The sequence below is a fragment of the Python bivittatus genome, unplaced genomic scaffold (assembly GCF_059951505.1).
Source record: "Python bivittatus isolate LINGU-HERP-01145 unplaced genomic scaffold, Pbiv_v1 ctg000610_np1212, whole genome shotgun sequence".
NCBI classification, from domain to species: Eukaryota; Metazoa; Chordata; class Lepidosauria; order Squamata; family Pythonidae; genus Python; species Python bivittatus.
This window is the reverse complement of record NW_028277088.1, coordinates 17,133,208-17,160,712: the sequence shown is the minus strand read 5'-3', so window position 1 is coordinate 17,160,712 and position 27,505 is coordinate 17,133,208. Positions and strand designations below refer to the sequence as shown.

The 27,505-nt window shown below is 39.6% G+C and overlaps 2 protein-coding genes across 5 annotated transcripts in view; both read right to left on the bottom strand.

Moving 5' to 3' along the window:
• Nucleotides 1–12,960, bottom strand: part of PRTFDC1 (phosphoribosyl transferase domain containing 1) — a 47,761-nt gene extending 34,801 nt beyond the window's left edge. The window contains exons 1-3 of the mRNA XM_007430671.3: nt 12,757–12,960; nt 7,848–7,954; nt 5,321–5,504 (exon numbers count right to left, since the gene is read on the bottom strand). Coding sequence (XP_007430733.2) covers nt 5,321–5,504; nt 7,848–7,954; nt 12,757–12,822 — 357 coding nt within the window. The 5' untranslated portion in view covers nt 12,823–12,960. The remainder of the gene's footprint in view (nt 1–5,320; nt 5,505–7,847; nt 7,955–12,756) is intronic.
• An 876-nt stretch (nt 12,961–13,836) lies between these two features.
• ENKUR (enkurin, TRPC channel interacting protein) lies at nt 13,837–27,418 on the bottom strand. 4 transcript variants are annotated; one of them, XR_015797782.1, is made up of 8 exons: nt 27,274–27,418; nt 25,984–26,076; nt 23,375–23,520; nt 20,784–21,010; nt 20,205–20,351; nt 19,121–19,346; nt 18,105–18,277; nt 13,837–14,217 (listed from the first exon to the last, which is right to left on the bottom strand). XR_015797782.1 is itself a non-coding variant. In XM_088150338.1 (6 exons), exons 2-6 carry the CDS (start codon nt 26,064–26,066, stop codon nt 19,173–19,175), a joined length of 777 nt encoding a protein of 258 aa, XP_088006464.1. In that variant the 5' UTR covers nt 26,067–26,076; nt 27,274–27,418; the 3' UTR covers nt 18,294–19,172. The 4 variants fall into 4 exon arrangements, 3 of the variants coding, with proteins under 3 accessions (XP_088006464.1, XP_025023984.2, XP_088006465.1); XM_088150338.1 differs by lacking the exons at nt 13,837–14,217; nt 18,105–18,277 and having other exon boundaries at nt 18,294–19,346; XM_025168216.2 differs by lacking the exons at nt 13,837–14,217; nt 18,105–18,277; nt 27,274–27,418 and adding an exon at nt 26,467–27,222 and having other exon boundaries at nt 18,294–19,346.
• Between the last annotated feature and the right edge of the window lie 87 nt (nt 27,419–27,505).

The following is a 27,505-nucleotide window of genomic DNA, read 5'->3' as shown; positions in this document are numbered from 1 at the left end:
TAAAAATAATGGGCAGCTGTAGTCCTGTCCTTACCGTGAAAGGGTGCCCAACTGCCCAGAGTAAGAACCAAGGTAAGCAGAGGTAATGAGCAGTAAGTCACAGGAGGGTGAATGATGGAAGGGCAGACAGCATTTTGATAAATCAGTGCTTTATGACTTGTCATGTCCCCTGGCAGCCATTTTGTGAACAGACTACTCCCTAGCAGCTGTTTCATGAGAGTGCCCATATCATTTTCACGTCTCCTCAAGCCAGAATGGTTGGAAACCCTGTGTTAATAGATCAGATACAGTCATTTCTGTACCCTGCTCTGAAGGCATTAGAATGAGCAATTAAAAGAGGCATAATTCACATTTCCCCAACATATGAATAGGTCCTCTTTGAAAAGAAAAACCAAGCAGTTCCTACCAAAAGTGAGAGAAAGATTTATTTGCCAAGGATCCCTTGCCAACATTCATAACAGAGGGCCAAATCATGTGTTAATTTGACTTCTCATCCCTGGCCCTCCCACTCATTTGAAAACTCATCTTAAATTAGTTCAAACACCGGCTCTGAGGGTTATGGAAATTCATTCCACCAGGCAGGCGCCAATTGGTAATTAATCCATGACCACATAGTGAGAGAGAAAATAACACAAATCACCATTTCAACTGCAGATAGGAATGCACAGGGAACTGAATGCTTAATCTGAGATGTTTCCAAAAGGGAAAAACAGCCATTATCAAAAGAATGAACAGAGATGTTTAAGGGCAGGGGTAAGAAAGTTATGCTTATGGTACGAGGGTCACAATTACTATATTCCACCCACTAAAAAGGCATAAATAGCTGGCAAAATGGGACCAGCCAATCTAGTAAGTGTCCCATTGTCCTTGTAGCAGTGACTTAAGAGCAGTTCATTTAGACAGATTGTGTTTGCAGGGAATGGTTGCTAATTTCTTTCAGTGTCATTCTTTAGCCAGGGAAAGGTTCTTATGCGTGAGCAACATAACATTTACTTACCCCATTATAGGCTGAAGGTTTTATAAATTAGCACTGGGACAGCCAGTGATAATCAAAGTCTCATACAAGAAGACCACAACAAATACTCTGTACAGCAATTACCGTATTTTTCCATCAATAAGACACCCCCATGTAGAAGACGACCCCCACTTTTCCAACCCAAAATTAAGAAATCAATATTTTAAAGATAGTGCAGAACACATTTTTATTTAGTAATTAGTTAACATTTACCTGATACACTCGGTGGGAGGAGGTCCAAACCGTCTCTCTGCAGCTCTATTTCCAGGCTCTTTTGCATAACTGATTACATTCAATCACGAGTGAAACTGCCAATAGCTTGTCTCTGCAAACAGACTTCCTCCAATTGGTCTGTTCAGCATCAGCTGACGTCAGTTACATAAGGCTCGTGATTGGAGGAAGTCTGTTTGCAGAGACAGTATGGGCAGTTTCACTCGTGATTGGAGGCTCGTGATTGGAGGAAGCCTGTTTGCAGGCGCAGTTCTCTCCTCGGCTTACTTCCTTGAATAAGACGCCCTTCAATTTTTAGCGTAAGGATTTTAGAAAAAAGTATCGTCTTATAGTCGGAAAAATATGGTAGTTCACTGGAAACTGAGGGGTTACTTTTTTTCCATGATGCCAAAAGTATTTCCAAAATATAGCGGTCTGAGCCAAAGGTCAAGCTGGCTAGGAATGATGGATGCTATAGTCCAACTTATCTACCTGCATTCAGTGATTAAGATGTTGTAGCACTGAGATTATAAATCTCAGTTTAGGAGCCAAACCACACAGTTCATTCAATGGGTGATTCACTAAATGAGATACCTGTTTTTCGTTCTTTTGAACAGAACTGCAGGTCACACAGGGAGGGATTTCATTCTTGCCCTGGGCCATGAGATCAGGAATATGCAGTTTCTTTTGCCGCCATAATGTTTCTAGAATGGACGAAGACTGCAGTAGATAAGGAGATATACAAAGGGGGGAGGGGGGGCTGGATGTTCTTTTTTTTCCCCCTGATTTGGGTGGGGTGGGGGGCTGTGTATTTTATTATCCTAAACTGTATTAAGCCTTTCTGAAGTCTATGCTACATACGATGCCCATAATTACTTGGTAGAAGGGGGCTTTGTGGGCAGCAAAGGAGGGGGTTGAACTACACTACAGCTTTCCAGTTAACATATAGCTTATAGCTAAAATGAGAATCAAGCTTCTAGAATCAGCAATGCAGCCATTTTCAAAGACTTCAATTATTTACTGAATAGCACCAACATGTCCAAATGGTAAGCTCTTGCTATACATTTGTAGTGTTCAGAAACACTAACTTCTACTGATGATAACATCACCAAGAAGGAGTGTCTGCAAAATAAATTTAACAACAGGATCCAGATAAAGGAAATATGTAAATGTATTTGCTGTAATATCCATCTCAACCTGTTCATTATATGTTAGGATTTCTGTTCAGGGTAGGATCACATTTTTCTGTTCTTGCTCTCATACATTCTGAGGTGTGTCAAAAGATATAGTTCAAGCTATACATTTTTCCAAACTCTAAATCACTTGACTAGATATCACCAAAACTTTATTTTGATGATTCCCAGTGACGCGTGGATAAATACAGAATTACTTTCTTGATAACAGAAGCTGAACATGGCATTTTCAAGCTTCAGATTTAGGAGCATGAGAAAAATATTTTTAAAAAAATAAGTATGAATCACTGGTTTTAAAAAAATACATTCTAGGAGCTTATGGCTAGGGGACCATTTTCTTCAAATGAGGTACTTCTTTTCTGGAAAAACACCATGAATAGCTTTCAAAAGTATTATCTGTGAAGCAGTGTTTAGATGAGGGATGCTCCCTCAAGAGCTCCACTTGAACGCAATAAATTGGTTACAAAGCCTTGCATCTCTTCTTTGAAGGTTTGTGGCAGTCAGATCAATATTGCTCTTGACAAATTGCAAATCCAAGAAACTGTTCTGAGCAGCTGTTAATGTTTAGGGATTCCCCCCTCACCCCCGACAACACAGCTGACCTCTTTTAGCAGAGCCTAGTTTGCCTATGTTTTTTAAGGGGTCAGGAAGAGTAGAAAGGGGATAAAGACATGGGGTAGCCTCTTTCATCAGCCAAGTTGCACACCTCTAAAACTTGACCCAAATCAGTGTTCTAGTAAGGCAGAGGTGCACAATATTTTTCATGCCAAGGGCCAGATCCAACCTTTGACTGCAAGCTGATGGACATGTTCCAAAAAGGTACATCTGATTTCATTTAAATGGATAGGTAATTTAAATTATTTTTTGTTATCCCACTTACTCTCCAGTTCCTAATTCATAATTTCCCCTGCCATCATATTAATGTCTACAAATTTATAAAACTTATAGAGTTCTTTGGATTCCACCCAAGGCTTTCAGTTGGGGACTCAGGTTGTACACCTGGGCGATAAAACAGCAAGCTTTTAAACAGCCCCAATCCCCCTGTTTTTCAAGTACACAAACTAACTTTGGTGGAAATGTTCTCTGTGCTTCAACTGAGAAGCTCCCTCCCCTTATGCCCTTTAACATTGTCTGTGACAAACTAACCTTTTTAGCCACGAATGCTGAACATCAAGCAAGAATACCCATCAGAATCCCACTACTGTTTACAAGACTTGGACATGGTTGTTGGAGACAAACAGTTGGGGAGAGAAAAGAGCACAGCTGTGTAAAATGAACAGAAAAACAGCAGGACTCCCTTAAGAAAGAGAAATGGGAAATGGTTAGTAAAGGGATCCTCAGAGGTAGAAAAATCAATCAAGTGAAGAAAACTGCTCTCTGGGTTAGGAAGGAAGAGTAAGATTTGAGGAACCAAGAAAGAAAGGCTAAACTGAAAAGAACAATGATGAGAGTGAGAAAGCCTGTGATCCACACTTACAGAATTAAAGTATGAAAGTCAAATGAATGTTTATTCGCAAACTGCTTGTCACATCAGCTCAGAGATCTGTAACTGCAGTGCTACTGGTACAAAAATGAAATCCAAGCAACTGCGAACCAATCCAAATGTGCAAATACTGATTTTATAGGACAAGAATGGATTTGGTGTGCAATTTCTGCATCTCGGTTGGGAAATGGTCTGAAAACACAAGGCAAAAAAGGTGTACAAATACCAGAGGAACAAAGGGACAACCAAAAATGGTTCTTCCTTAAAGTATTCTTTGAACTTGACTCAAGCCTGCAGGGTCAGAAAGAAAAGTGGACTATCTTGGCCACGGATACTTCAGTTTCCTATTCCAGATATCATACATATTCATGACCCAAAGAGAAGGGAGTGTCCATTGTAAACAGTGGCAACCATCCAAAGAGCTGTTTAGATTCACTCCTGAGGCCTTGTGCAAGCACAGAGGAATTTTTCACTATTTTTGCTTTCAACAGATGTGAGACCACATGCCATATCTGAAAGTGCTTTTGGAATTCCCCCATTTCTACACTCATTTGCTATGCAACATTATGAGAAGGGGAGGCCACTGCAACGTGGAAAAGAAAAATAAATTTTGCATCAACCCTATTCCCCCACAAAGAATCTGGGGTTGCCCTTTTTCAAATTGCAGCTAGCTGGCCTGAAGTTCACTTTAAAATACTTTTAAAGTACAACTTTAAGTAGGTTTTAATACAGGTCTAATAGTTCTAAGTAACTCCAGGGATCTTCCTGGCAGTAGATAAACAAATGACTGGCTCAATGTCTCTTCTATTTCTCCAAGGAAAAGGAAAGATAGCTGGGATAAAGAATTAATGATACCAGTAAAGTCAGTGCGGGATCTTAAATTAAACATCTTTCCCAAAGATATGTTTTCTTCAGGAAAGAAAAAGAAAAACTAATTAAAATACAGTTTATTATTATTACCATATCAGTCTATTCATAGACACACAACAGCATGGGCTTGGGAAAATCCATCATGAAACCTGCCTAAAAAAAAAAAGGATGAACTCTAATGGGACTGTTTCATCCTCTCCTTCCCAATGCAAACCCCCAATTCTACTTCAGACTTTTGGAGACTTTTTGGAACAGATATTGAGTGTATGAGGAGAACTGGAAAACTGTTCTCCTTCTGATTCTGCTGAAGAAAATAATTCATCAGATTTCATCAATAATGCTGCAATCTGTCTTAATCAAACTTGGGGTCCTCTATATATATGGTAACAATATCCAGAATTCTCAGCTAGGAGAGCTATAGACCATGTTAACTAGGAATTCTGGGAACTCTAGGCTAATTGCAGCTGTAGAGCATTAGACCAGGGAAATCTGCACTAATCAAATAACATCCCATTAAAGAGGCTTTGTTTTTGTTAATTCATTACTTACCTGATAACTTTTCAGTCTAACAAAGTCAACTTTCATGGAGATGAACCTTTCTGAGTTCCTACTGAGGTTCTTAATATGCTCCACGAGATCAGCACAGAATTTGTAACCACCTTTAAGTACACAGAGAACCACAATATCATTGAATCCAACGTCTTGCATGATATCTTTGGCCAAACGTTCTATCCTAAAGCAAGAATTAAAGACATATATAAGGTAAGACTTGGGTTTCTCCAGTTCACACATCTTTTTTGGTGCAACACAACTGTATTCAACTTCATACACAGTTACATTTTAAAAACAAATTCATTTTGATTCCTCCTGTAGTGCATAAAAAAGGGTTATTTGCTGGACTACCTCTCCTTGAGGATATCTGCCTGTTCTACCAGAACAGACAGAGTAGGCATGCTCTAGCTCCCTTCCCTTAAATGTTGCTATCAAGTGGGACCTAGGAAATGTGCCTTTTCTGTAGCAGCCCCCATTGGAACATCCTTCCCTTGAGATCCAGCAGGCCCCACCCTCTTAAAAGAGGGGGCTATTCTCCCAAGCATTGGGATAGGTTGAAGTTAAAGTTGGAAGAATTCTGTGGCTAAGTTAAGGGAGACTGGTTGTGGCACCAGGTTTCTTTGTTTTTATTATTTTTTGCTTACATGTTTTATGTGGTGTTTGGTTTTATATAACTGTTGTGAGCCACCCAGAGTTGTGGTTTTAAGATGGGTAGCCATACAAGTATTTTAAATAAATAAATAATGGTGATTCACTAGTTCTACCAGAAATTGGCTGCAGCTGTGCCTTAGTGCATTTTGCATTCAATGCTATGCAGTAGAAACTGAAATCATCAATATTTTTTCCACTGGACTCAATAGTTTTATTATTAACATTGGCATCACTGGAGAAAGGGGACCAAAATGTTTGCTTTTTCAAGGGGGGAGGTTTGGGGGGTAGCTTTAATGCTTAATTAAAGATGCTTTAAGCCTAGCAAGGGATTGTGGGAACTATTTTCATTCTCATTTGCATGAAATCCAATGCCAAAAATCTGTAGCCCCTGAACTCTGGTGATGTAATTCTAGGGGTATCCAGTATTCTCCAGAACCTGGCTGGTCTTGACAACTAAGCAAGATCGGACCTGCTTAGTACTTAAATGGGAGATCAGCAGGAAACCCCAGGGGTGTAGGCTTAGACCAAGAAATTAAAAAGAAAAAAAGGAAAGATGGACAAGTTAATTCTATATCATGCCAAGAAAATGGCATGTTGATGTCTATGAAGTTAGTAAGAGTACAACTCAACTCAAAAGAGACTTCATTTTAAGCACTAGTTTTCCACTCCTGAACTACAGTATATCTATATTTGAATGAGCACCACCTTTTCAAATTCCAATGCTACTATCTGTTACACTGTCTCATTTTTGCCCAAGATTATCAGAATTCTTATACACATTTTCACAACTCGGAAGCATGTTTCACATGCAACACAATTTAAGATTCCTCTGTCAACACGTAGCACATTTTCACAGCTTATTATACCAGATCTTCAAAGTATGTTGATTAGGCAGTAAGAAACACAGCAATTTTAAGGCATTGCTGTTTTTATGCATCTGGAGGCACTGAATGTTACTTAAGAGATCCTCTTTTTCCATCATTTTTCTCTGCACCTTGAGTTACATCTTAGACATTTAGCCTCTAGGCCATTATTAACATTCGAAGTGTCTCACACACTAAGAATTTAAACTATACTCCGGAGGACAGGTCATCATGGCATACTCCCCATCCACCAAGAACAAAAGCATATTTTGACAGAGTTTATTTAAAACTGTAAATTATTGTTTGAAACAGGCAAAGCTCCCAGCGTCTCTCACCATCAACTATGTTGGCTAAGGTTGCTGAGTGTTGTGGCCCACCCGTCTTAAGGCATGAAACATAAAACAGACATTTTCCCACTTAGTCTTCTACTTAAACACAGCCATCGAGAACAGTGCAGAATGGATAGATTTGAATATTTATGGTTTAAATTTTCACTTCCAAAATGTAACATCATTGGATTTCTTTGGATGTGTCACAATTGATTGGTTCAAACATGCTAATAAGTTTAACTAAACTAGATTTTGAATCAGTATTGCACCGAACCCAGCCACTGTAGTTTATTCCACCAATCATGGTTACATCCAACCATGGTTTAGAACAAGTTGTGAACCTAATCCCTCTACTAATTGGCAAAAAAACTTGCTTGGAGCAAATTAATATATCAGAAATTAGAACCCCTGGTTTTAAATGGATCTGCTACCCCTGTTTTATAGTAACAATATTTAATTTGACATCTGAATTCACACTCTGGAATTTCAGCTGCTCCTCTTTGTCTGGGAAGTTCTGAAGGACAGAAATGAAGAGAGACTTACAAAGAGACTTCTCAAGCTATCTGCTGAAAGGACAAAAATGAAAATGGACAAGCAACTCGAAGCTATGATTAGTTATTGTAGGATTGTACATACAGAGAATATAAAGCCCAGGTTTTTAAATCCACCAGAGATTTTTACCTGTCAACAATGATCCCATGTGGTATAAGCACATAGTCAAGGTCTCCACAGTAATGCTGTGGATATGTGAACAGATCCAAGCTATATCCTGGCCAATCATCTGAAATCTGTAAGCAGATACAAGTTGGTTAAAATGCACACTTTTGTACTGCACTGCAAATTTATTACCACGCTTATCTAAGAAGTAGGCTTTTCAATATGGAGAATGGAGCAATATGGAGAATGGGAGATTATTAAAATCTTGGTGCTACCAGTGTGTTGGATTTTATCTCCCAGTGAGTTCACTGGCTAGAATTTCCAGGAATTTGTGCAATTATTTTGAAGCAGCAGGGCAGAGGAGGCATATCTAAATGGATTAATCCAAAAATCAACCAAGGCAAAGAAAAATCTGGCTTCAGATTCTAGCAGATCAAGAGATAATGATGTAGTTTGTTTAGCTTAATTTTATGTGTGAATCCAGTTCCTGTGGCTTATTAACAAGACAAGCTATGTTTAAAAGAAATTATGGCTGAACACAATGGCTGGCAACAATGGTGCCAATGGACATGAATGCATCTATTAAGACCCACTCTCCCCTCATAAAATGGCTTCTATCCTCCTCAAAATTGGATTCAAACTCATTTTTTTTATAATTGGCAACATTGGACAAGACAGACAAATCTGACCAATTTTGACATTCTTAAATTCTGACGATTCCAAAATTTCCAGCATTCATTCATTCATTCATTCATTCATTCATTCATTCATTCATTCATTCATCATATTCATATAGCTACCCATCTCACATAAAAGTGATTCTGGGCAGAGTCCAGAGGATTTTCAGGGAAAGATGGTACCCAGGACCAGAAAATATTGCTGACTCCTAGCTTAGCACTATGCATGAACCAGCCAATGTATTTCATGCAGAAGTCTCTTTGAGATGCCTTGGATTTATGTCAGTACAACACTGGGATTGCATTGGACATCTTATGCTTTTTTAATATGTTCACAAGAATACAGTATACTATTTCTAACATTCAGGTGTTGGTACGTGCTGTGATCTAAACGTATTTTAAATTAGTACTCAACCTTGGATGAGTTTCCTCTGAACAACTTTCATTAAAGGATGTTGGCAAGAAACATCTCACAGTCCATCTGGACAAAAGTTCAAGGTTAGCATGCCACTTTGTCTGAAATTCCAGGAATGTGGAAAACAATCCACAAAACTTTATGGCATTGTTTCTCATGATTCATGCTTTTCAGAGAACTGCCTGAGTCAAAACCCAGGCTGGTCATATCTGCAAAGGACTGCAGCACAAAAATAGTACAGCAACAAATCAGTTAATGCAGAAACGTGCCTACGAATCCAGTCCCCAGCACCCCAAGATCACATTATCAACATTTGCTGGCAAAAGACACATTATCAACATTTGCTGCAGTCTTCTGCAGTTTATATTTTTTCAGGGTGGTGTTTTTTGTTTTTTTTTGCAAAATTAAGGATGGGAATGGAAGTGTGAGGCTTCTGGAGGCAAATCACTTGTCCTTCAAGTCAAGCTTGACTTCTATGTCTAGCTTACAGACCTGGGATTTCCCAGGTGTCTCTCCTCAAAGTATTAACCAGCTATTAACTAGGTCCAACCCTGGTGTAGCTTCTTCAATTCTCTCAAGATTGGCTGAAACGCTACCAGACTAAAACCCACTAGAAGTCTGAAATTGCTCTGTTGACATCTGACCATTTTGGACCATACTCCTAAAATAAGCACAGTGGTAGCATTCTGAGTACAAGAATACAACAGAAAATATTGCATCTTTATTAAGACAAGCTGGTTGGTAAATGTTAAAATTATGTGAAACATCCTGACTTAGTCATACTTTAATTCACTGATTTAATGAATCTGTTCTAAATATGATTAAATCTAGATCCAACCTTATATAATTTTCTTTTATGTCCACAGAATATAAAGACAGGGGTAATATTCCTGTATTTTCCTTTAGATTTCATTATAAGGGGAACACAAATTCTCAGGGAGGTTCATAGGTCTACTCTTAAATATATTCAAGAGAAAACTAATGCAAAAGTCCGCTTTAATAAATATTTAATAATATGCAGCTACTTGTATATACTCTAACAGCCAATCAATATAGGTCAGTCATTGTTATTTTTTTAAAAAAATACACATTTGTGCTCTGCTGTACACATCTACTAGATAACTGATCATAACAATAGTCATTGAACCTACTGAGCTATATATGTGTGAGAAAATTGTCATATGCTGTGAATTGGGAGGTAGCACAGGAAAAGAATAATAGCCCCTATTTCCCCGTCTAAATCATGTTCCTATGACAGTGAAAGGGATTTCTAGCTTGCTTTTGGAGAGATAACCTGTCTCTTTTTCTATTAGGGTGATGCTCTCCTTAAAACCAAAACATAGCTGTGAAACAGAAGATAAGAATTGAAGGCAGCTTCACAGAATTAGAACCAAAATAGATTGTGAAAAGCAAATTCCACTGAGTTCCTGTAAGTGTGGCAAGGATTGGAGCCTGCAAGGACTTAAGGTAAATAAACACAGATTGGCTTTATACACTGACAAACTACACTATGTTTAACCATGGTTTATTGAACTAACTGGTCATAATTTGCTATTTCTCAATATGAATATTGGTGGCAAGAGCTGACTTGCAGACGTCTTTTCCTACCAAAAATGTGGGCTAGAAATTTGTCCAAAATGGGATTTTTTTCCCAGGGTCAATATTTTTTGTGGAACATTTTCCACTTTAGGCAAGTTTGGTTGTTTCAAAGTTGGATGAACTTGACTTTTCAGAAAATTGTTCTAAAAAATTGAGAAGCAGAGATTTCATGGCTCTCTGGTTGTTTCCAATGATTGAGCTAGAGAAGCTGCAGAAAAATGAGAGAAAATTGGAAGTAGTTGGGCTGAAAAGTGTGTCATGCCTAAAATCACTAGTGAGCTTCCATTACTTGAATCTGGGTCCCCCCCTGTTCTATTATCATTCCCCAAAAATTACTATACAGACTCTTAGGGCCTCAGACACTGGAATTATCATATGTCAATTTTCACCTGGGTAATAGCCATTGACAATTTGTGCAATCTTTCTTCAAAGCCATCACCCCAGATACTTGTGCATTTCACAAGTGTATATTTTGAGTAAAAAGCTCTTAAATTTAGAGATGAATTACCATGCCCTGCCTTATATTTTAATGCCAGCAACAATGTATTACCAGGGTTATAATACTGTATGTACAGAATATTCACCCAGAAGCAATTCCTGCTGTGTTCAGTGAGGCTTATTTAGAAATGCACATAGGACTGATCAATAAATAAGACTGATCTGTTCTGCCAACAAATCAATCAGGTACTTTAAAATGTCTATCAAAATAGAAGTATTTAATAAGAAGTTTGTATAGTGTTAAGGTTTAAAGTGTATACATTTTAGAACAAAAGGATACAAAAGCTTTTCACAGCATAAGAAGTCTTAAGAAAGTATACACATCTTAGAAGAGACATTCCTTTTTTACAAAAGAAACAAAGATTCTTCTGAGATAAAAAAATGAGAATATTCTCCCCTTTTCTACACCTACTTCTTCTCACTGACCTCTTTTATAGTTTAAAAGTCATGTGATTAACAGTGCAATTTCATACATATTAACCAGATTAAAAGAAGTAAAAATGCCTTTGAGTCAAACTTGACTCCTGCAGTCTACACTGACATAACCATGCAGTTTTCTGAGCAGCATTATAAAAGTGTCATCTTCCAAGATGTTTTTCAATAGTTAATATCCCTGGTATTCCTTGATATTATCCCACCAAGTGCAACCAGGCCCATGTCTGGATTGTTTCCAAGCCTAGATAAACTACGTGGTAACATGCTCCTTTCAGGAGACTGTTTATTTTTGAATAAACACATATGAAGATTAGTCTGTGATTCATATATTCAGGAGGCAACCCTATTTATTATTTAAGAAGCCAAAGTATCTTTGAACATTGCCCCCCAAAGCCATAATGCCCCTTTTAAACATCTCCTTATGAGCCTCCGAGTCAGATCTCTAAACAGCAGAACAATCTTCCACCCACCTCTTTCTGAAGACAGGGCAATGTTTTATTCAGGTCGGTCAATGTAACGAATTAGTGGGAAAACTAAGAATAGTTCCACCTCCTTTTTTTCATAAGCGTTACAGCAACTATGCAAGAGGACAACACTGAATGACGTGCAACTTCTCCATGTCATGGGAAAGTCAGTTGAGGGGGGAAGGAAGCTGTACAAATAAATCCTCTACCAGAAATGATGAGATTAAGGTGGTTTAGTGTGATGTATGAATGCAGACCCTGAGTGCGTGCCTTTTAAGGGACGGGGGACGTGTCTCTGCTATCGCGGTATTCCAAAGCATATTCACTACGGAGGGAATCAGTGAAAGATTTTCATGTCCACGCAGAGAGGATCGCACGATTACACTCTATGAGGAGGAGGATCGAGATCCGCCTGCACTTTAGCTGAGTACTACAACGCTCGAGGGGGTCTAGTCCCAGGCCACCTATTTCTCCGGGAGAAAGCAAGCCCCATCGCCACCGTGGGTGCGTGGTGAGCAATGCCATCTTAAATCTGCCCCCACTCGTGGCGAGGAACTCATTCCCAGCTCCCTTTCGATTCAAACGTGCCTTCGTTCTGGGCACCCCAGCGATGGCGAATTAAAAAGCGGCGGCGCAGGAGGGGGACCCTGGTCAGCTAAGCTACCGATCGGGCGGGAGAGGGCAGGAGCTCAAGTCCAGAAAGGCGGGGAAGGGGTCAGGTGAGCGAAGCGTGGCCGGGCGGGATGCCTGGTGCTGAAGGGGCCGGGAGGGGAGCCGGGCCGGCGACGGCGCTGCTAGAGCTACTGCCGGCAGGCCGATCCGGAAGGGGGGAAGTTTGCATTTACCACGACCCCTCGGCCGCTGCGTCTCGGCGCCTCTGCCGCGCTAGTCTTGCTGCTCAGCCCCGCCATCTTCACAAGGGGCTGGACAAAGCCTTGAGGAGGGAGAGCAGAGGCGAGAAGGAGGAGGAGGAAGCCGGGAGGCTGGGGGAGGAAAGCGTGGAGCGCTCCGCCCGGCCTCCTTTCTCGCTCCGATCGGATGTGGTGAGCCGGGGAAGCCGCCGTGGCGGCGGCGGCGCCGCGCTCAGGCTGGAGGAAAGGAGAAGCAGCAGAAGCAGAAGCTGCTGCCGCCGCCGCCGCCAGACAAGCCGAGGCGAGGAGGGAAGGCCGCACCGCAGCTCCCCGTTGCTAGCCGCGCCTCTCCCTCTTCTCGATCCCCGGCCGAGCGCCGTAGCCCGGGCTTGGCTCGCTTCTTCCTCCGCCGGGTGGCGAGGGAGAGGCAGACCCGGCTTGGGGAGCGAGGCCTGTTCCCGGCAAAGCCCCGTTTCTAATCACGTCTGACCCGGGATTATATTAGTCCGTCCTCCCCCTCCGGGACTCCCGCCTCGCGCTTCTCGCCCTCCCTGAGACGGAGATCAGCTCGTGGAGGGGCAAAGGCTGGTGCATGGAACGAAGCACAGGTGGCATGGCTCGCACAGACACGTGTAAGGATACAAGCCCCGGGTTTGCCATGCCAGAAACCAACCAGGGTGGCTTAGCTCAGTGTGTAAACCTAACCAAAGAGGTCCTAGGCTTCCGGGAGACCATGGTATGTGACTGAATGGATCTTTGACCTGGTTTTCGTAGGCCGGGCCTCGCTGGACTAGCTGAGTTCAGTTTCAGTACAGTACAGTGCTAAGTTATTATGTGGTTTATTTGGTTTTGACTTAGAGCAAGCCGTGGCCTCCCTCAGCTGCCTTACTGGTTCAGCCAGCCTCGCCAATGGTCTAACACAGTGTTTCTCAACCGTGGCAACTTGAAGATGTGTGGACTTCAACTCCCAGAATTCCCCAGCCAGCCTGGCTGGCTGGGGAATTCTGGGAGTTGAAGTCCACACATCTGCAAGTTGCCACGGTTGAGAAATGCTGGTCAAACCTGACTTCCAACTTTCTTAAATGGTATGAGTCAAGATATGCCAAGCAGAAGAGAGAGTGTTAAGCCCTGTAAAACTCATCTTAGCATTCTCTTAAAGAAGATGAAAGGGGAAAAAAGACCCTCTGATGAGTCCCACTTTTGTTTACTCGCTTTTATTCTTTTGCTATAATAATAGGACAAATGAGCCAGTTCCAATTCCTGGCAGTTCTTCTACATGTAAATATAGATGGAGTGACATTCTTTGGATTCTCCAGACGTATTTTGTCCAACTTCCTGGAGAGAGGGAATTGAATAAGAATGTTTGCCTTGTGTCTGTAGCTCAACTGGTTTTCATTATGACATTTTTTCCTCTGTAATCAGCAGTACTGATGACCTTCATGAAAGAATACACATCTGTTTTAAATAGAAAGAGAGATGCCTGCTTGTATCTTGCTTTGATAGATGCTTCATTGTACCCAAAGTAGAGAAAAGTAGCCTTTTCCATTATAGTGTTTGAGATCAAGTACTATGGGTACAAGCTCTAAGTTTAATAGTATAAAAGAAGGTATTCAGGTTCCAAGAGTAAGAAATGATGGATGACTATATGCCATCAGTCAGTGTGGACTCTTAGCGACCGCATAGATAGATTTTCTCCAAGATGATCTATTCCCAATCTAGTCCTTCACATTTTCCAGCAAAGCTGCTGTAACTGAGTCCATCCACCTTGTTGCTGGTCGTCCTCTTCTCTTTTCTTACTCATTTCCCAGTATTATAGATTCTTCAAGAGAGCTAGGTCTTCGCATAATGTAGCCAAAATATGATCATTTGAGCCTGGTCACTTGTTCCCTGAGTGAAAACTCTGGGTTGAATGTTCCAGGATCCATTGTACGTTGATAGTTTTCTGTTGTGAGTGCTGAAGCCCTCTGCGCAGAATCATTCAGATTAATTTTTGCTTCACCTTGAGACTTGCCAGAGCTCAAACCTGTGACTGGTAAATATGGCTTATCTGGTTTTAGCTTAGGTGAGTTTCGCCACTGTGGTTTGTAAACCTTGGTTTATGATTTAGTAGCTTGCATGAAACTGGCCAACTGGAGTTCACTGAACAAAATGTGGTTAGATAAAGCATGAACTAATGCAATGCATGAACCAGGATATGACTGGTGTTGTGATGATCAAAGGCCTAGAGCAGCTCCCTTACAGTGAAAATACAGCACCGGGAGCTTTTTGGCCTAGAAAGGATGTCTTGGGGATATGATAGAGTTTGATGCAGCCAAGCATGGCAAGTGAGATAATTTTATATTTTTCTCTGCAGCATTGGAACCCAGGGACATACAATGAAGTGGAATGAGACCTAATAAAAGGAACTTATACTTTGTATAACACAGTTCAGACAGGCTTATCATATTTCAACTTTTGAAAACAAAAACAGTGTAGAGAGTGGGCTGTTTTATAAAAGTCATGCCTAGCGTGCAAAATGTATTGATGTTGCTCCCCCACCTAGTATTAAGCACTAAGGGGTTAGATACAGCAAAACATTAATAACCTAGGGTAGTAGCATAAGCTTGCCTCAAAGAGTCAGCTAAGCGCATTTAAATACCACAGCAAATGACTCATTAGATCAGTTATGGTTCTGGGACTGAATCAGGGTTGCTGCTGTGGGAACAGTAAGGCTAAACCAAAAAAATCATCCTAATAATGAATGAGAACTAGTACTAATTGGAATTGAAGCAGTATTTCAAAACTCATAATTCATAAACCTTGTACTCTGGAGTAATGTATAATCTCAGAGCAGCCTTTGCTAAATCTCTGAGTGATCCTGCTAATAGAGCATGCTTGTCTCAGAGAGGACACCAAGTCTGTCATGTTTCAAGGTAGCTTGCCCTTGCAAATGTTCAAGCCACCTCCAAATAAAAAAAATATTTCTTTAAGACACACGTACCAAGTGTTGACTTGAAAACAGTGTGATGCTTAATGGGGTGAAACGTGAAAACATTCTTTGCTGCAATAACAGCATCGTTTGATTTGCTGGCTGGTTTTATTGGCTAGACCAAAAAGTATTTCCAAATATTGAGTGAAAATTGGGACTAGAGCGGTGTTTCAGAATTCTGCAATTATAATTCTGAAATTGAAAGTCTGACCTTTATAAGCCAGTGTTTGTTATAAAATCAAAATTCTCTGCCACATAAACCAGGATTTGCTATGAAAGAATATCTATTTACAAACCAGTGATACTTTCAGAATAAAAAAAAAAATCTGCTATTTAGTAGACCACCCAGCCGCCAGAATGCTTCTTCTGGTGCTTTGTGGCCATCATGTGCTTGCTTTCTGTTCTCTCCTTTTGCTCACCAATCAGGGGACAACAGGAGCCTTTCCCTGAGAATATGTTGGGAAGAGTTGCTGCAGTCTTTCCTGATGGGTGCACTGCTACCATTGCGCCTATTCCACAAAGCCTAGATATTTTCAGGGACTTTTTTTCTCTACCAGAGAATCATTGCAGTGAACATAGGATGTTGCCACAAAAATCCAGACATGTGGTTACCTTATTTAAACTGTTGAATTGTTTTGAAAGGAAACAAGAGAAATTGATGGAGATGGCTATCGCTGTGTACCAATTGTGACAGCTGTATATTGTTACCAGAATCAAAAGTAGCGTCCCCTAAATAGTACTATAAATAGAAAAAGGCCACTACCCGAACATCATTGCATCTTCAGCTACATTCCAGCACATTCCATTTATTACCCCTACTTTCATTGTTTTGTAGGAAGGTTACATCTAGCTATCATATGAATTGTTGACTATGAACTATAGTATATTCATAGTTATATATTATATTAGCTATATATTCATAGTTGTAGCTTAGGTCCAAGCTATTTGAGAGGATGCTTTGTTCTACAGTTGTGATCCTGTGATCATGAAGATGGTTTTCCCAGGGGAAGGCTCATCTGTTGCACAAAGGGTTTGCTGACTCCTGCAGATTTTCCAAATGCAGGAAACCTGACTGCATAACTTGTAGTGGAGGGGGGTGGGTGGGTTCATGCTTTCAAGAAGTGGATATGGGGGTCTCTAGTGTGACTGCTATAACCTGCAGATTTGACCCAGGCTGCTCATGGCTCCTGTTTGGGGCTGGGGGTGGTATGATGAGCTGGATCCAGGAGAGTGTCAGCATCTTGCTGTGAGAAGTACAGCCTTGAAGGAATGTCTTCCTCCTCAAGAAGTTCCCCTGGATCTAGCCATATTGAACTACTATCACCAGGTCTACAACCTTCATTTTCTAGGCAAATTGACAAGAGGGTGGTGGGAATCAGTTACAGGGTGCTGTAGAGGAAATCTTTTGGGTTCTGACCTGGGCATGAGAGAGAAACTGCATTGGTCACACTGGTGGACATTTGTCAGGGCCTGGATGAGGGGAGTGCACCCCTTCTGGTTATTTTAGGCCTCTCAGCTGCCTTCAGAAATATTTACCATGGTATCCTGGATCAAATGTGAGGGATGCAGTTGGGGGCACTGTTTGCAGTAGTTCCATTCCTATCTTAGTGGCTGGTTCCAATCAGTACTTATGGAAGAAAAGAGGTTGGCTCAATCACTACTCACTTGGGGGTACCACAGGGATTGATACTCTCCCCCATACTTGTTAATGTTGATGTGAAGATGTGAAATACCTTGTTGGGGACAGATCATCCTGGAGAAAATCTATCTGTGTGATCATTAAGAGTCAATCCCAACTTGATGTCACATAATCAATCAATGAAGCCACTGGTTATCTATCAGTTCAGGGTGAGGTATCATCAATGTGCTGATGATGCTCAGTTATACATCACCACCCTGAACCTCTAACACTGTTAGAGGCATGTCCCAATGTTTGGATATCGTTTGGATCTGGAAGACAAAACCTGAAATTCAACCCAAGCAAAGTGGAGTTTCTGTTTGTTCATCATAGTTTTCAGCCCATGTTGTCTCTTAGAGAGAAATATTACCCATGAGGGAGCAGTCCACTAGTCATGGCTGCCGCTGGATGGGCAGATGGAGGCTGTGGCCAGGAAGGCTTTTGGTGGAATGGGAGGATCTCACAACAGTAATACACATTTCATCATCATTCACTTGGATTACTTCAATGCACTCCATGCAGGACTGCCTTTGAAGACCACTTGGAAACTACAGTTGGTACAGAATGTTTTACCCCACTTATTTGTTGGTATTTATCACCAAGAACAAAGTACATCTCCATTATGGGCCCTGCATTGGTTGGCAATAGGCTTCCATGCACAATTCAAAGTGTATGACTTGGAACCAAAGGACTTACAGGATTGCTTTCAGTTGTCTAAGCCATTCTTTCCAAGATATACCTTTGGTGATTCCTCATTTGTGAGGTCGGGGGGCTGAGGCCAGATGTTGCTTCTTCATTATGGCCCTGGTACTGTATTTGCAGTACAGTCTTATTATGGAAATCAGGTTGGTTCCATCACTGACTGCTTTCTGGATGCAAATGGAGAGAGAGTTATTTCGGAGAGCTTTAGGTGGCTGATGATGACACTGTGGTTGTCATAATCATGCTCCAGTTTTAGATACAGTTATACATTTTTGCTAGTACTTTCTCATGGATGTTTTAATTTAATTGATTTGAATTTTGTTTATGGTGGGCATTTTATTGTAATTGCATTGTATTGTATTGTATTGTACTGTAAACCACCAGGTGTTATTTCTGAAATATAGACTGATAAATACACACACACAAACACATACAGTGAACTCAGAGTGAAGCCTTTTCTATTGCTACCCCAGCTCTTTGGAAAAAGCTATGGGGCCTAACATCTGTATTAGCTTTTTAAAAGGTGCTTAAAACATATCTTTTCTACAGGCTCTCCATGGATGATTTTGACTTTTAATTTTAATTATTAATCTTCCTTGTTTTAATCATTGTTTTCAGTTTTTGTAGTTTACAATAAAAACAGACATTAAAAAGATTTTAGTAGTCTGCATACAAAGCTAAATAAAACAAACCATAATGATCTTGAAACTAAACCATTTACTGAATAACTTGGAACTTTAGTGTATATATCACTTTATTATCTGTCTGGTAAATCATTACTATCTGCTGCATTTATACATCTGTTTGAATTATGTCATAAAGACACTGGAAACCTTGATAGGGTTTTTTAAAAAATAACGTACAGCTAATCAAACACTTTGGAGAAAAATATATCTTTATTTGAAAAAATAAAAAATCTAAAAGAAAATGAATTGTAAAATATGATTATTTTTAACAAAGATTTTAAAACCTTAAGTATTTTTCTACTTAAATATATATGCAATTTGTACCTCGATCAAAAGTAAACTATCTCAAAAAAGAAAAAATTCTCAGAAGTAGTCCTCATTTGTTTGCTATGTAAATAACTCTGTGTTTCTCAATTGTCTGAATGTCATGTTCCAATTGTTTCATTTCTGTTTCCAGCTTTTCTTTATGAAGCTTCTTCGGTATTGTATCTATTTCTACTGACAGGCTTTGAAATGCATTATGTACATCCTCCCAGTTCGTTTTGAGACCCTACATGGAATATAGAAAAAGAAGAATTAGTATGCAGTAAAGCAGTGTTTCTCAAACTGGGCCACTTTAAGATGTGTGGACTTCTACTCTCATGGGGAATTCTGGGAGTAGAAGTCCACACATCTTAAAGTGGCCCAGTTTGAGAAACACTGCAGTAAAGTATCTAAAAATGCAGGAAGGCTACCGTCCTATATTCTCAGGGAAGACTGCATATTTAACACCTCTCTGCTAAACCCTAAAACAGCAACCTTTTTTTCAGGCTTCCATGTGCGCCTGAAAGAGGTGCGGGTGATAAAGAGTTGCATTAATGGAATCAATTTCTTAACAAAGTTGCACGTTTTTTCAGGCTTGCTCAGAAGGCTGCTTTAATAAATAGCAGAGACGTGCTGTCCTTGCATTAGGTCTTTCAAACATTTTTGAAATTTGCATAGCCCTACTCCCAGGAACATGAGTGAGTTATGCTGAACACAAATTCAGTACAGTCCTTTTGAGTACATTCATACCAGGTTGTAGTCTAACTGCACTAATCCTCCAAGATTTAGCTATGAGTAAACTTCATTGACTAAAGTAGGATTAAGTTCTAAGTAAAGATGCACGAGGTTCCATTGCACGATGATATTTTCCCTTACGCTGTTATGTAAAAAAAACTATTAGTAGACTATTACAGATTCTTAAAATGGGGCAAAATCCACAGCACACAATAAAGGGTTTAAAGGCAAATCATTCCTTTTTCAAAATTGACTTGATAACACCCGTAACTGCTTGGTATTTGTCAGAACATAACTATATAAAAACTATTCTAGAGCTCCATCTAGTGAAACTACCCATCTCAATTGCAATATTTTTCAACCCATGTACCTCTAAAAGTTTCTCTCTCTCTTCATCTGTGAGCCGTTTCATGGCTTTTTGTCTGAGAGTCTCCTTGACATAGGCATCATACTCTTCCTGAGCTCTTTTTGCATCTTCATTTCGCTTAGTTACATATTTTGGAGTAACTCCATAATCCTGTAAGAAAATATGCACAGTACCCATATGAATACAACTGTTCCATTTTGAACGAATGCCAATTCAATCCATTCTAATGAATATCTACGTGTGAATATCGAACGTAAGTTTTCAAAGTCAGATCACTCTGTAGCCAAAACATAATCAAGAAATCTCAGTACAGTTGGAAGACATCCCCTAAAAAACAGATCAGTTAACTGCGCTGTTCATATTGGTCATGACTGAAGTTAAAATAATTTCAGTGAATTTCCAGTGATCTGCACAATGCAATCTTATGCATGCTTATTGAGATGTAAACTTGACTGATTTCAGTAGGGTTTCAGAACAAACATGGACAGAATTTCACAAGTCAGTCTAAATTCATTTCAGGGTATACCAATAAACTAGCATATTCCTCAGCACCATTGTTTTTGCAACTCTGTACAAACCTACCTTTTTCTTGAGATATTTTGGAACAAGTCCTGAAGTTTCCAGAAGAAATCTGTCTCCTTGCCGTCTGTCTACATAAACTGGTAGTGGTTTTTTGGGCACTGCCATGATAGCATTACTTGCATTTGTATTTATGAAATTCCTTGTACACTGAACTCCCATTATTGGATGATCTGTTCTTTTAGGCACACTTAGTTCTAGCGGTTTTTTACTGCCTTGATCTTTTTTTCCTTTTCCAGAAAAATAACAATCCACAAAATTAATCTTAGACATTTTCCAATATTTTAAAAGTTTCAAAAAGAAAAGACTAGTTGAAATGAACCTTACAACTTTGAATTTATCAATAAGTAGCACACAAACTTACTTAGTATCGACCAGTGTTTCCTTCTCTTAACCTCCAAACCTATTTTTCCCAGCTACTCCTTATTTTTCCAGCCTTATATAACATGTTTCTTATTATGTCACACATCATAAGAGCAATTATTACTGGGAGCAGCAAATATAACCAGTGATGCACAAGAGGAGTAGTGACATCCCTCTTAAGTAATTGACAAGAGTGAGCTTGCATGGTCTCCCAATAAATGAATTTAATAATGCTAAGTGCTGAATAGCTTCTGCCTTTTAAGACCAATCATCAACTGTAAAGGAACAAGCAGTCAAGCATTTGGTAGAGCAGCTATGAAGGCCTTGGAAAAGATGTTCAAATGCTGTGATGTATCTATACCTACAGAGGTCAGAATCGTGCAAGCCATGGTATTCCCTGTGACACTCTAAGTAAGCAAAAGTTGGACTATGAAGAAGCAGGATAGGAAGAATATTGACACTCTTGACCTTTGGTGTTGGAGAAGACTTCTGAGAATACCATGGAAAACAAACAAATGGATCATCAAACAAATCAACGCAGAATTCTCACTCAAGGCACAAATGACCAGGCTCAAATTATTCTACTTTGGACACATTATACAAAGACCTAGAGAAGGCTCTAATGCTGGGAAAGGTGAAGGAAAGAGAAGAGGACAAACAGCAGCAAGGTGGGTGGACTCAGTTACAGTGGCTACAAGCGTACTGTTGGAAGACTTGAAAGACCAGTTAAGGACAGATCATCATGGAGAAAATCTATGTGGTCACTAAGAGTTGACAATGACTTGATAGTACATAATCAGTCAATTGTAAATATCTAGATAAGGTATAGGTAAGACACTACTCAAGATATATCAAATAGTTCTGAAATCTAACATATTTGTTTTGAAAAACATCTCATGATTTTAGAGAAACAGCTAGAGATAGAAACATTTGGAGTCAGGAATAAAGAAGTTCCTGATGATTTAGAAATCAATACTAATGTTTAATTTTTTGGTAAGCAAACACTTCCAGTTTAAACAAACAAACAGAGATCTCCATTACCTGCAAATTGTTCTATTTACCCTTACTCACTGTTATACAGAGGAAGTACAATGAAAAATCCTCCTATCTAGTTATGAGGAGAAAGGAAAACCTAAACATGCCAGCCTATTGTTCCACTTTAATATATTGTATTACAGGCATCAAGATATATAGAAGAACATGCCTTTTTAAAATCTGAATAAAATGGGCAAGGAATTCTAATATTAGCCAATATAAGAGAAGTTAGAATGCTAGATTAAGATGCTCAGGCCTGAGTTCCCAGCTATGTGTTCAAAGGACTGATACTTGGACAGCTTTTGAATAACAGGGAAGAAGAAAATGGGAAGGGGGAGAATAACTTGGATAATGGTGGAATAAAAAATAATCCAACAAATACCTTAAAGATTGCCATCTATTCTAATGCCTTATCCCATTTGTCAGTTACCACATTTGCATTCAGCAGAATGTTTAAGACTCTGTCAAAATAAGAAATGGGAATCTGGCACGCTGGAATTTAATTCCTGGTCCTAGCATCAACTTGTATTTCTGAAAATGACTCTGGCCCTCATTGGCATGCTTAAAAATGGAAATGGTGGGCAACTGCAACTAGTGTTTTCTTTTGAAAGGTGCCCATTTGCTCAGAAAGACAAAGCTAGAGTTAAGCATCAAGAGAAGCTAGAGAGGAAGCAATCTCATTTCTGGGTGTTTTGTAACTGGTTACACCCATTATGGCAGCCATTAAAAAAAAACAAAAAACATGGCAAGCTTTAGTATTTGAATAAGTACCCATAAGGTGGTCCCAACGTTCTAAATATTTCCATTTACCGAAAAAGACAGCTTACTGTTAGCGATACCTCTGGAACTGAATTTTCTCTTCCAACTTATATTGTAAAACCATGCTTTTCAAATTTCTGCTGAAAAGGATCTGGAGGAGATTGTTTCCTTCCACCCTTCCCCCTTTGTGAGGAGGATTAATAGAGTTGTGGACCACTTTGGTTTTGATGTCCAAACCATGCTTCAGAACACACTGGAATGCAAACATAGCAGTTGTCTGGAACACTTAAGTTTGTTATTGTAGTCATTATTTCATTGGCTTACAGATTTTCCCTTCAACATTCATAAGAAAGGGAACATACCAGTCCTACATATTAAATAAAATACAAAATTAAAATTTTAAAATGCCTTCAAATATTGTTAAGCTGAAAACATACTTGTTGGTAACTTTGGTTCTTTTGAATGTTTCTGAAGGAAGTTTTTTGGAGAGGGCACCTGAACTTTTGGTGGTCCAATTGTTTTCCATGGTGATTTACCTTGCTGTATTTCATGGTTCACATGTTGTCTAAAGGCTGATATAAAACTTTAATAAAGAAAAAGAGAAAATGGACAAACAAAAATCAGCGGAGAGGCTCCATTATTCCACAGATAATTGTGTTACTGAATACTGCACTCTTAAATATCTGTAATCTTAAAAACAAATTTGAAAAGATCAAAATGGATCTGATGAATATAGTTCATTTTTGTTTGAAAACAATTATTTTATAACCTACATACATTAAATGGCAGAGGAAAAGTGAGAAAAATGAGCATTGCTATTCCATAGTGCCATGATTTGTTGAAACGATTCACTTAACATCAAATTTGATTTACAGTGAATTTCTCTCCCAGCTTGCAATACCCTTATGCAGCTTCAGTCACAGAAAGGGGAAAAGTAGTTAATTGGTTTTTAATACTGATTTCCCTTTATTAAAAAAACTACTTCCAATATGTAGTTTACACTCAGTAACTCAGCATTCCAAAGTCATATCAACACTGTAGGGAGTATTGCCTTTCCCTGCATTTATCAAGCTGCAGCATCACAATTCCTTCCTTGTGTGACTGAACCCACACTAATCATGGTCTATTACAAGTGGCTGAATTCACAGAACTTGCTGAGCCATCAGCTCTGGTTTATAAATAATAACTGGGTTGAATATTACACTCAGTCATGGTGCATGTAGAAACAAGCTGCAATAGCTTGTCTGGCTTGGTGTGAGCCCAAGCCAAGCTAATTACATTAAGATACATATAACCAGCCTTTATATTCTGCTATTATAAATTGCCCAGAGAACATCAGCTACTGGAAGGTATGTGAGTATTAAAAAAAAAAAAAAAAAAAAGTGCTCTTCCTTCACTGGCCAACTGGCTATTTATAGTAGGCAAGTGTCTAGACATGAATGGCACTGCTAGTTCAGGTTCTCTTTTTATGGCAATGACAATGGTGCCTGATCTATAATTCCCTTGCCATTCACCTAACCCAGACAGGTAGACAATGAATGGCAGTAGGAGGCACAGGGGCACCTGCTCCTCACCTTGCCCTGAGCACTGGCTGTTTATAGTTCATCCTATTGTTCATTTGCCTATATCCCTTGATGGCATGTGGAAAGCTTTATTCCCACTCATAAGAGAACAAGTACCGTATTTTTCCGACTATAAGACGATACTTTTTTCTAAAATCCTTACACTAAAAATTGAAGGGCGTCTTATTCAAGGAAGTCAGCCGAGGAGAGAACTGCGCAGTTGCAAAACTGCCCATACTTTCTCTCTGCAGACAGGCTTCCTCCTATTGCTAGCCTCCAATCATGAGTGAAACAGCTTGTCTCCCAGACTTCCTCCAATCACGAACCTTATGTAACTGATGTCAGCTGATGCTGAACAAACCAATTGGAGGAAGTCTGTTTGCAGAGACAAGCTATCGGCAGTTTCACTCGTGATTGAATGTAATCAGTTATGCAAAAGAGCATGGAAATAGAGCTGCAGAGAGATGGTTTGGACCTCCTCCCACCGAGTATCAGGTAAATGTTAACTAATTACTAAATAAAAATGTGTTCTGCACGATCTTTAAAATATTGATTTCTTAATTTTGGGTTGGAAAAGTGGGGGTCATCTTGTACATGGGGGCGTCTTATTGACGGAAAAATGCAGTCAATGCAGAAAATCAGAATTGCTGCTATCCCATCTATTGATCCCAACTGTGCATCTGTCTCCAGAATTAGTACTGCCACCACATAGAAACTTGATCTGCCTCTGAGGTTCACGGTAGGAGAGAGGATCGGCCAGTTTCATCATTAGCAGCATAGTAGCAGCTTGTGGAAAATCAAACTAAATGACATATTGACCAGGAACTCTCCATATCTGGAGCAACACTTGCTCAAGCTGCTGACAGAACTATTTAGTATAAGAGACCTGACAGACTGGTTGACACACAGAATTTATTCCCGAAGACACACAGAGGATGTAAAGTAGCATAGCTTTTTATGAAAGTTGCATTCTCCTGGAACCGTTCAAGAATAGTACTATTTTAGAGGCACAGTGCAAATTGTGTCAAACCGATATTACCAAAATTTCAGAAGAAATCCACAAAATAAATAATTTGCTGAAATTTGCATATTGTATAAACATAACACTAAGTGTAATGTTATAGTGTTTACTCAGACATCTTTCAGAGCTAATGTCTTTATTCCTAAGTTCAAATAGCATTTATTTGAAGTGTATTGGCAGCAGTCTTCCTCTATTTTTTCCATTAAGTAGATGGAACAGATTTAAAAGGAACAGGTGCAGAGAATCTTCCTGATTTGTGCACAAAGGATTCATCATTCAGGTGTTAAGTAAATTAGCAATATTGACCTGTATTAAAAGCTTTTAAGTGATGAGAGATCATGTATTCAGTTTCTTCCTGTGTAAAAAGTAATGCGTAACATGTGTCTCAAAAAAAAGCACACCAGTGATTTTCAAGTGTAAAACCATGTCAGAACAGCCAAGGGAAAGGCTTTTATTCCCATACCTGGGCTTCGCTGTTATCCGACGCGTCTCCACAATCTGAGGTAGAAGATTATAAATGCTCTCCTCCATGACCATGGCTGCCATCTTAAAACACCTACAAATAAATTACTTAAATTGCTCAGGCTATTAAGCAAACTATCTCTCATATTTTCTCTCATACCCATGCTACTCAGTTTCTCTTATTGCTCTACCCGTGCACACTCAAGCATTGTGGCTTTCCTTCACATTTACTCTTTCACATTTCCATTCTTTGCACTTCACTCTCATTTTTCCTCTATCGAGCACGGTCTATTGCAATCACTTTAATTTGGCCCCCCAACCCTAATATCACTTATAATTCATACATGAATATATACATAGTTTTTGCCAACCAACGGCTCACCATATTGTTAAGTACATGTAACATCTTGATAAAGGATCCTTACTGTCTTTCTAAATAGAAAATCATACTTCTGGTACTGGTTGAGAAGCCTGTGAAATTTACCAAGCAAACTCAGAGTGAAACTCCTTTGGGATAAACTTAATTAACCATATTATCTTGCCAAGTATCAAACTTCATTTTTCTATACATTGATGCAGAATATCCAGCTTATATTCATGAATGGTGATCACCTGAAGAGGCTCTAGAAATCTGTGGAGGCCCAGAGAGACACAACTCAATGATTAAGCACATGGTTTTTGTCTAAATCCCAAATTCAGTTTCTAGTTTAAAGGACCTCAAGACCCCTCTTTGCTCCAAGATTCTGGAAAGCTACTCATCTGTATCAAGCAATCCCCCCCTCCCCGCAATAGTCTAACAGTCTGGCTCACTAGAGGACAGTTTCACACCTTCAAATCAAGCTGAAGAGGCAATGTAGCATCGTGATTATATCATTGAACTAGGGCTGGAGTCTAGCTGAAGTCACTACTATGAAATTCACAGGTGATCTTAGGAAAATCAACACCTACATTCACACATCATGCTAAGATTTGGTTCTCTGAACCAGTTTCTGTTTAACCACAACTGGTTGGATTCACACAACTCTACACCAGGTATCATAGTTTAACAAACCACAGCAGTTAGATTTATAAGATTCAGTCCAAACCAACTGAACCATTTTATGGCTTAGCACGTTGTATGAATCCAGCCATCTTCTCTCCCACCCTTACAAGGTTGTTAGGACAGAAAAGAGGCGGGAGAGAAAGAGCCCTAAGCCTCGCCACACCATTTGAAAGAAAGAGGAAGCGTGCATGTAATAATATTTTTTAAAAAGTATCCGATATTGCTCATCAATTCAGTCTACTAGCTTACCTGCTCCACAAATCTTTTTTTTCTCTCCCCCACACCCCACCCTTCCCCTCTCCTCCAAGGCCTTTCTCCACTCTTATTCGAATTCTTCCTCATTCAGCGGCATCTACTTCACATGGGCTGCAACATGTTCACTGTTTGGTTACCCCTGGAAACAACAGCTTAGTAACACATTTGTATCGAACGGGAGACTGACTTTGTGTCATCACTTCCGGAATCATAACGAACAATAGGC

Coding starts and splice junctions, on each gene's coding strand:
- ENKUR (XM_088150338.1), bottom strand. CDS start 26,066: ATGGCAGCCATGGTCATGGAGGAGAGCATTTATAATCTTCTACCTCAG. Junction 20,352..20,783: donor CAAAATATCTCAAGAAAAAG/GTAGGTTTGTAC, acceptor ATTTTCTTACAG/GATTATGGAGTTACTCCAAA. Junction 19,347..20,204: donor AGAGAGAGAAACTTTTAGAG/GTACATGGGTTG, acceptor TATTCCATGTAG/GGTCTCAAAACGAACTGGGA.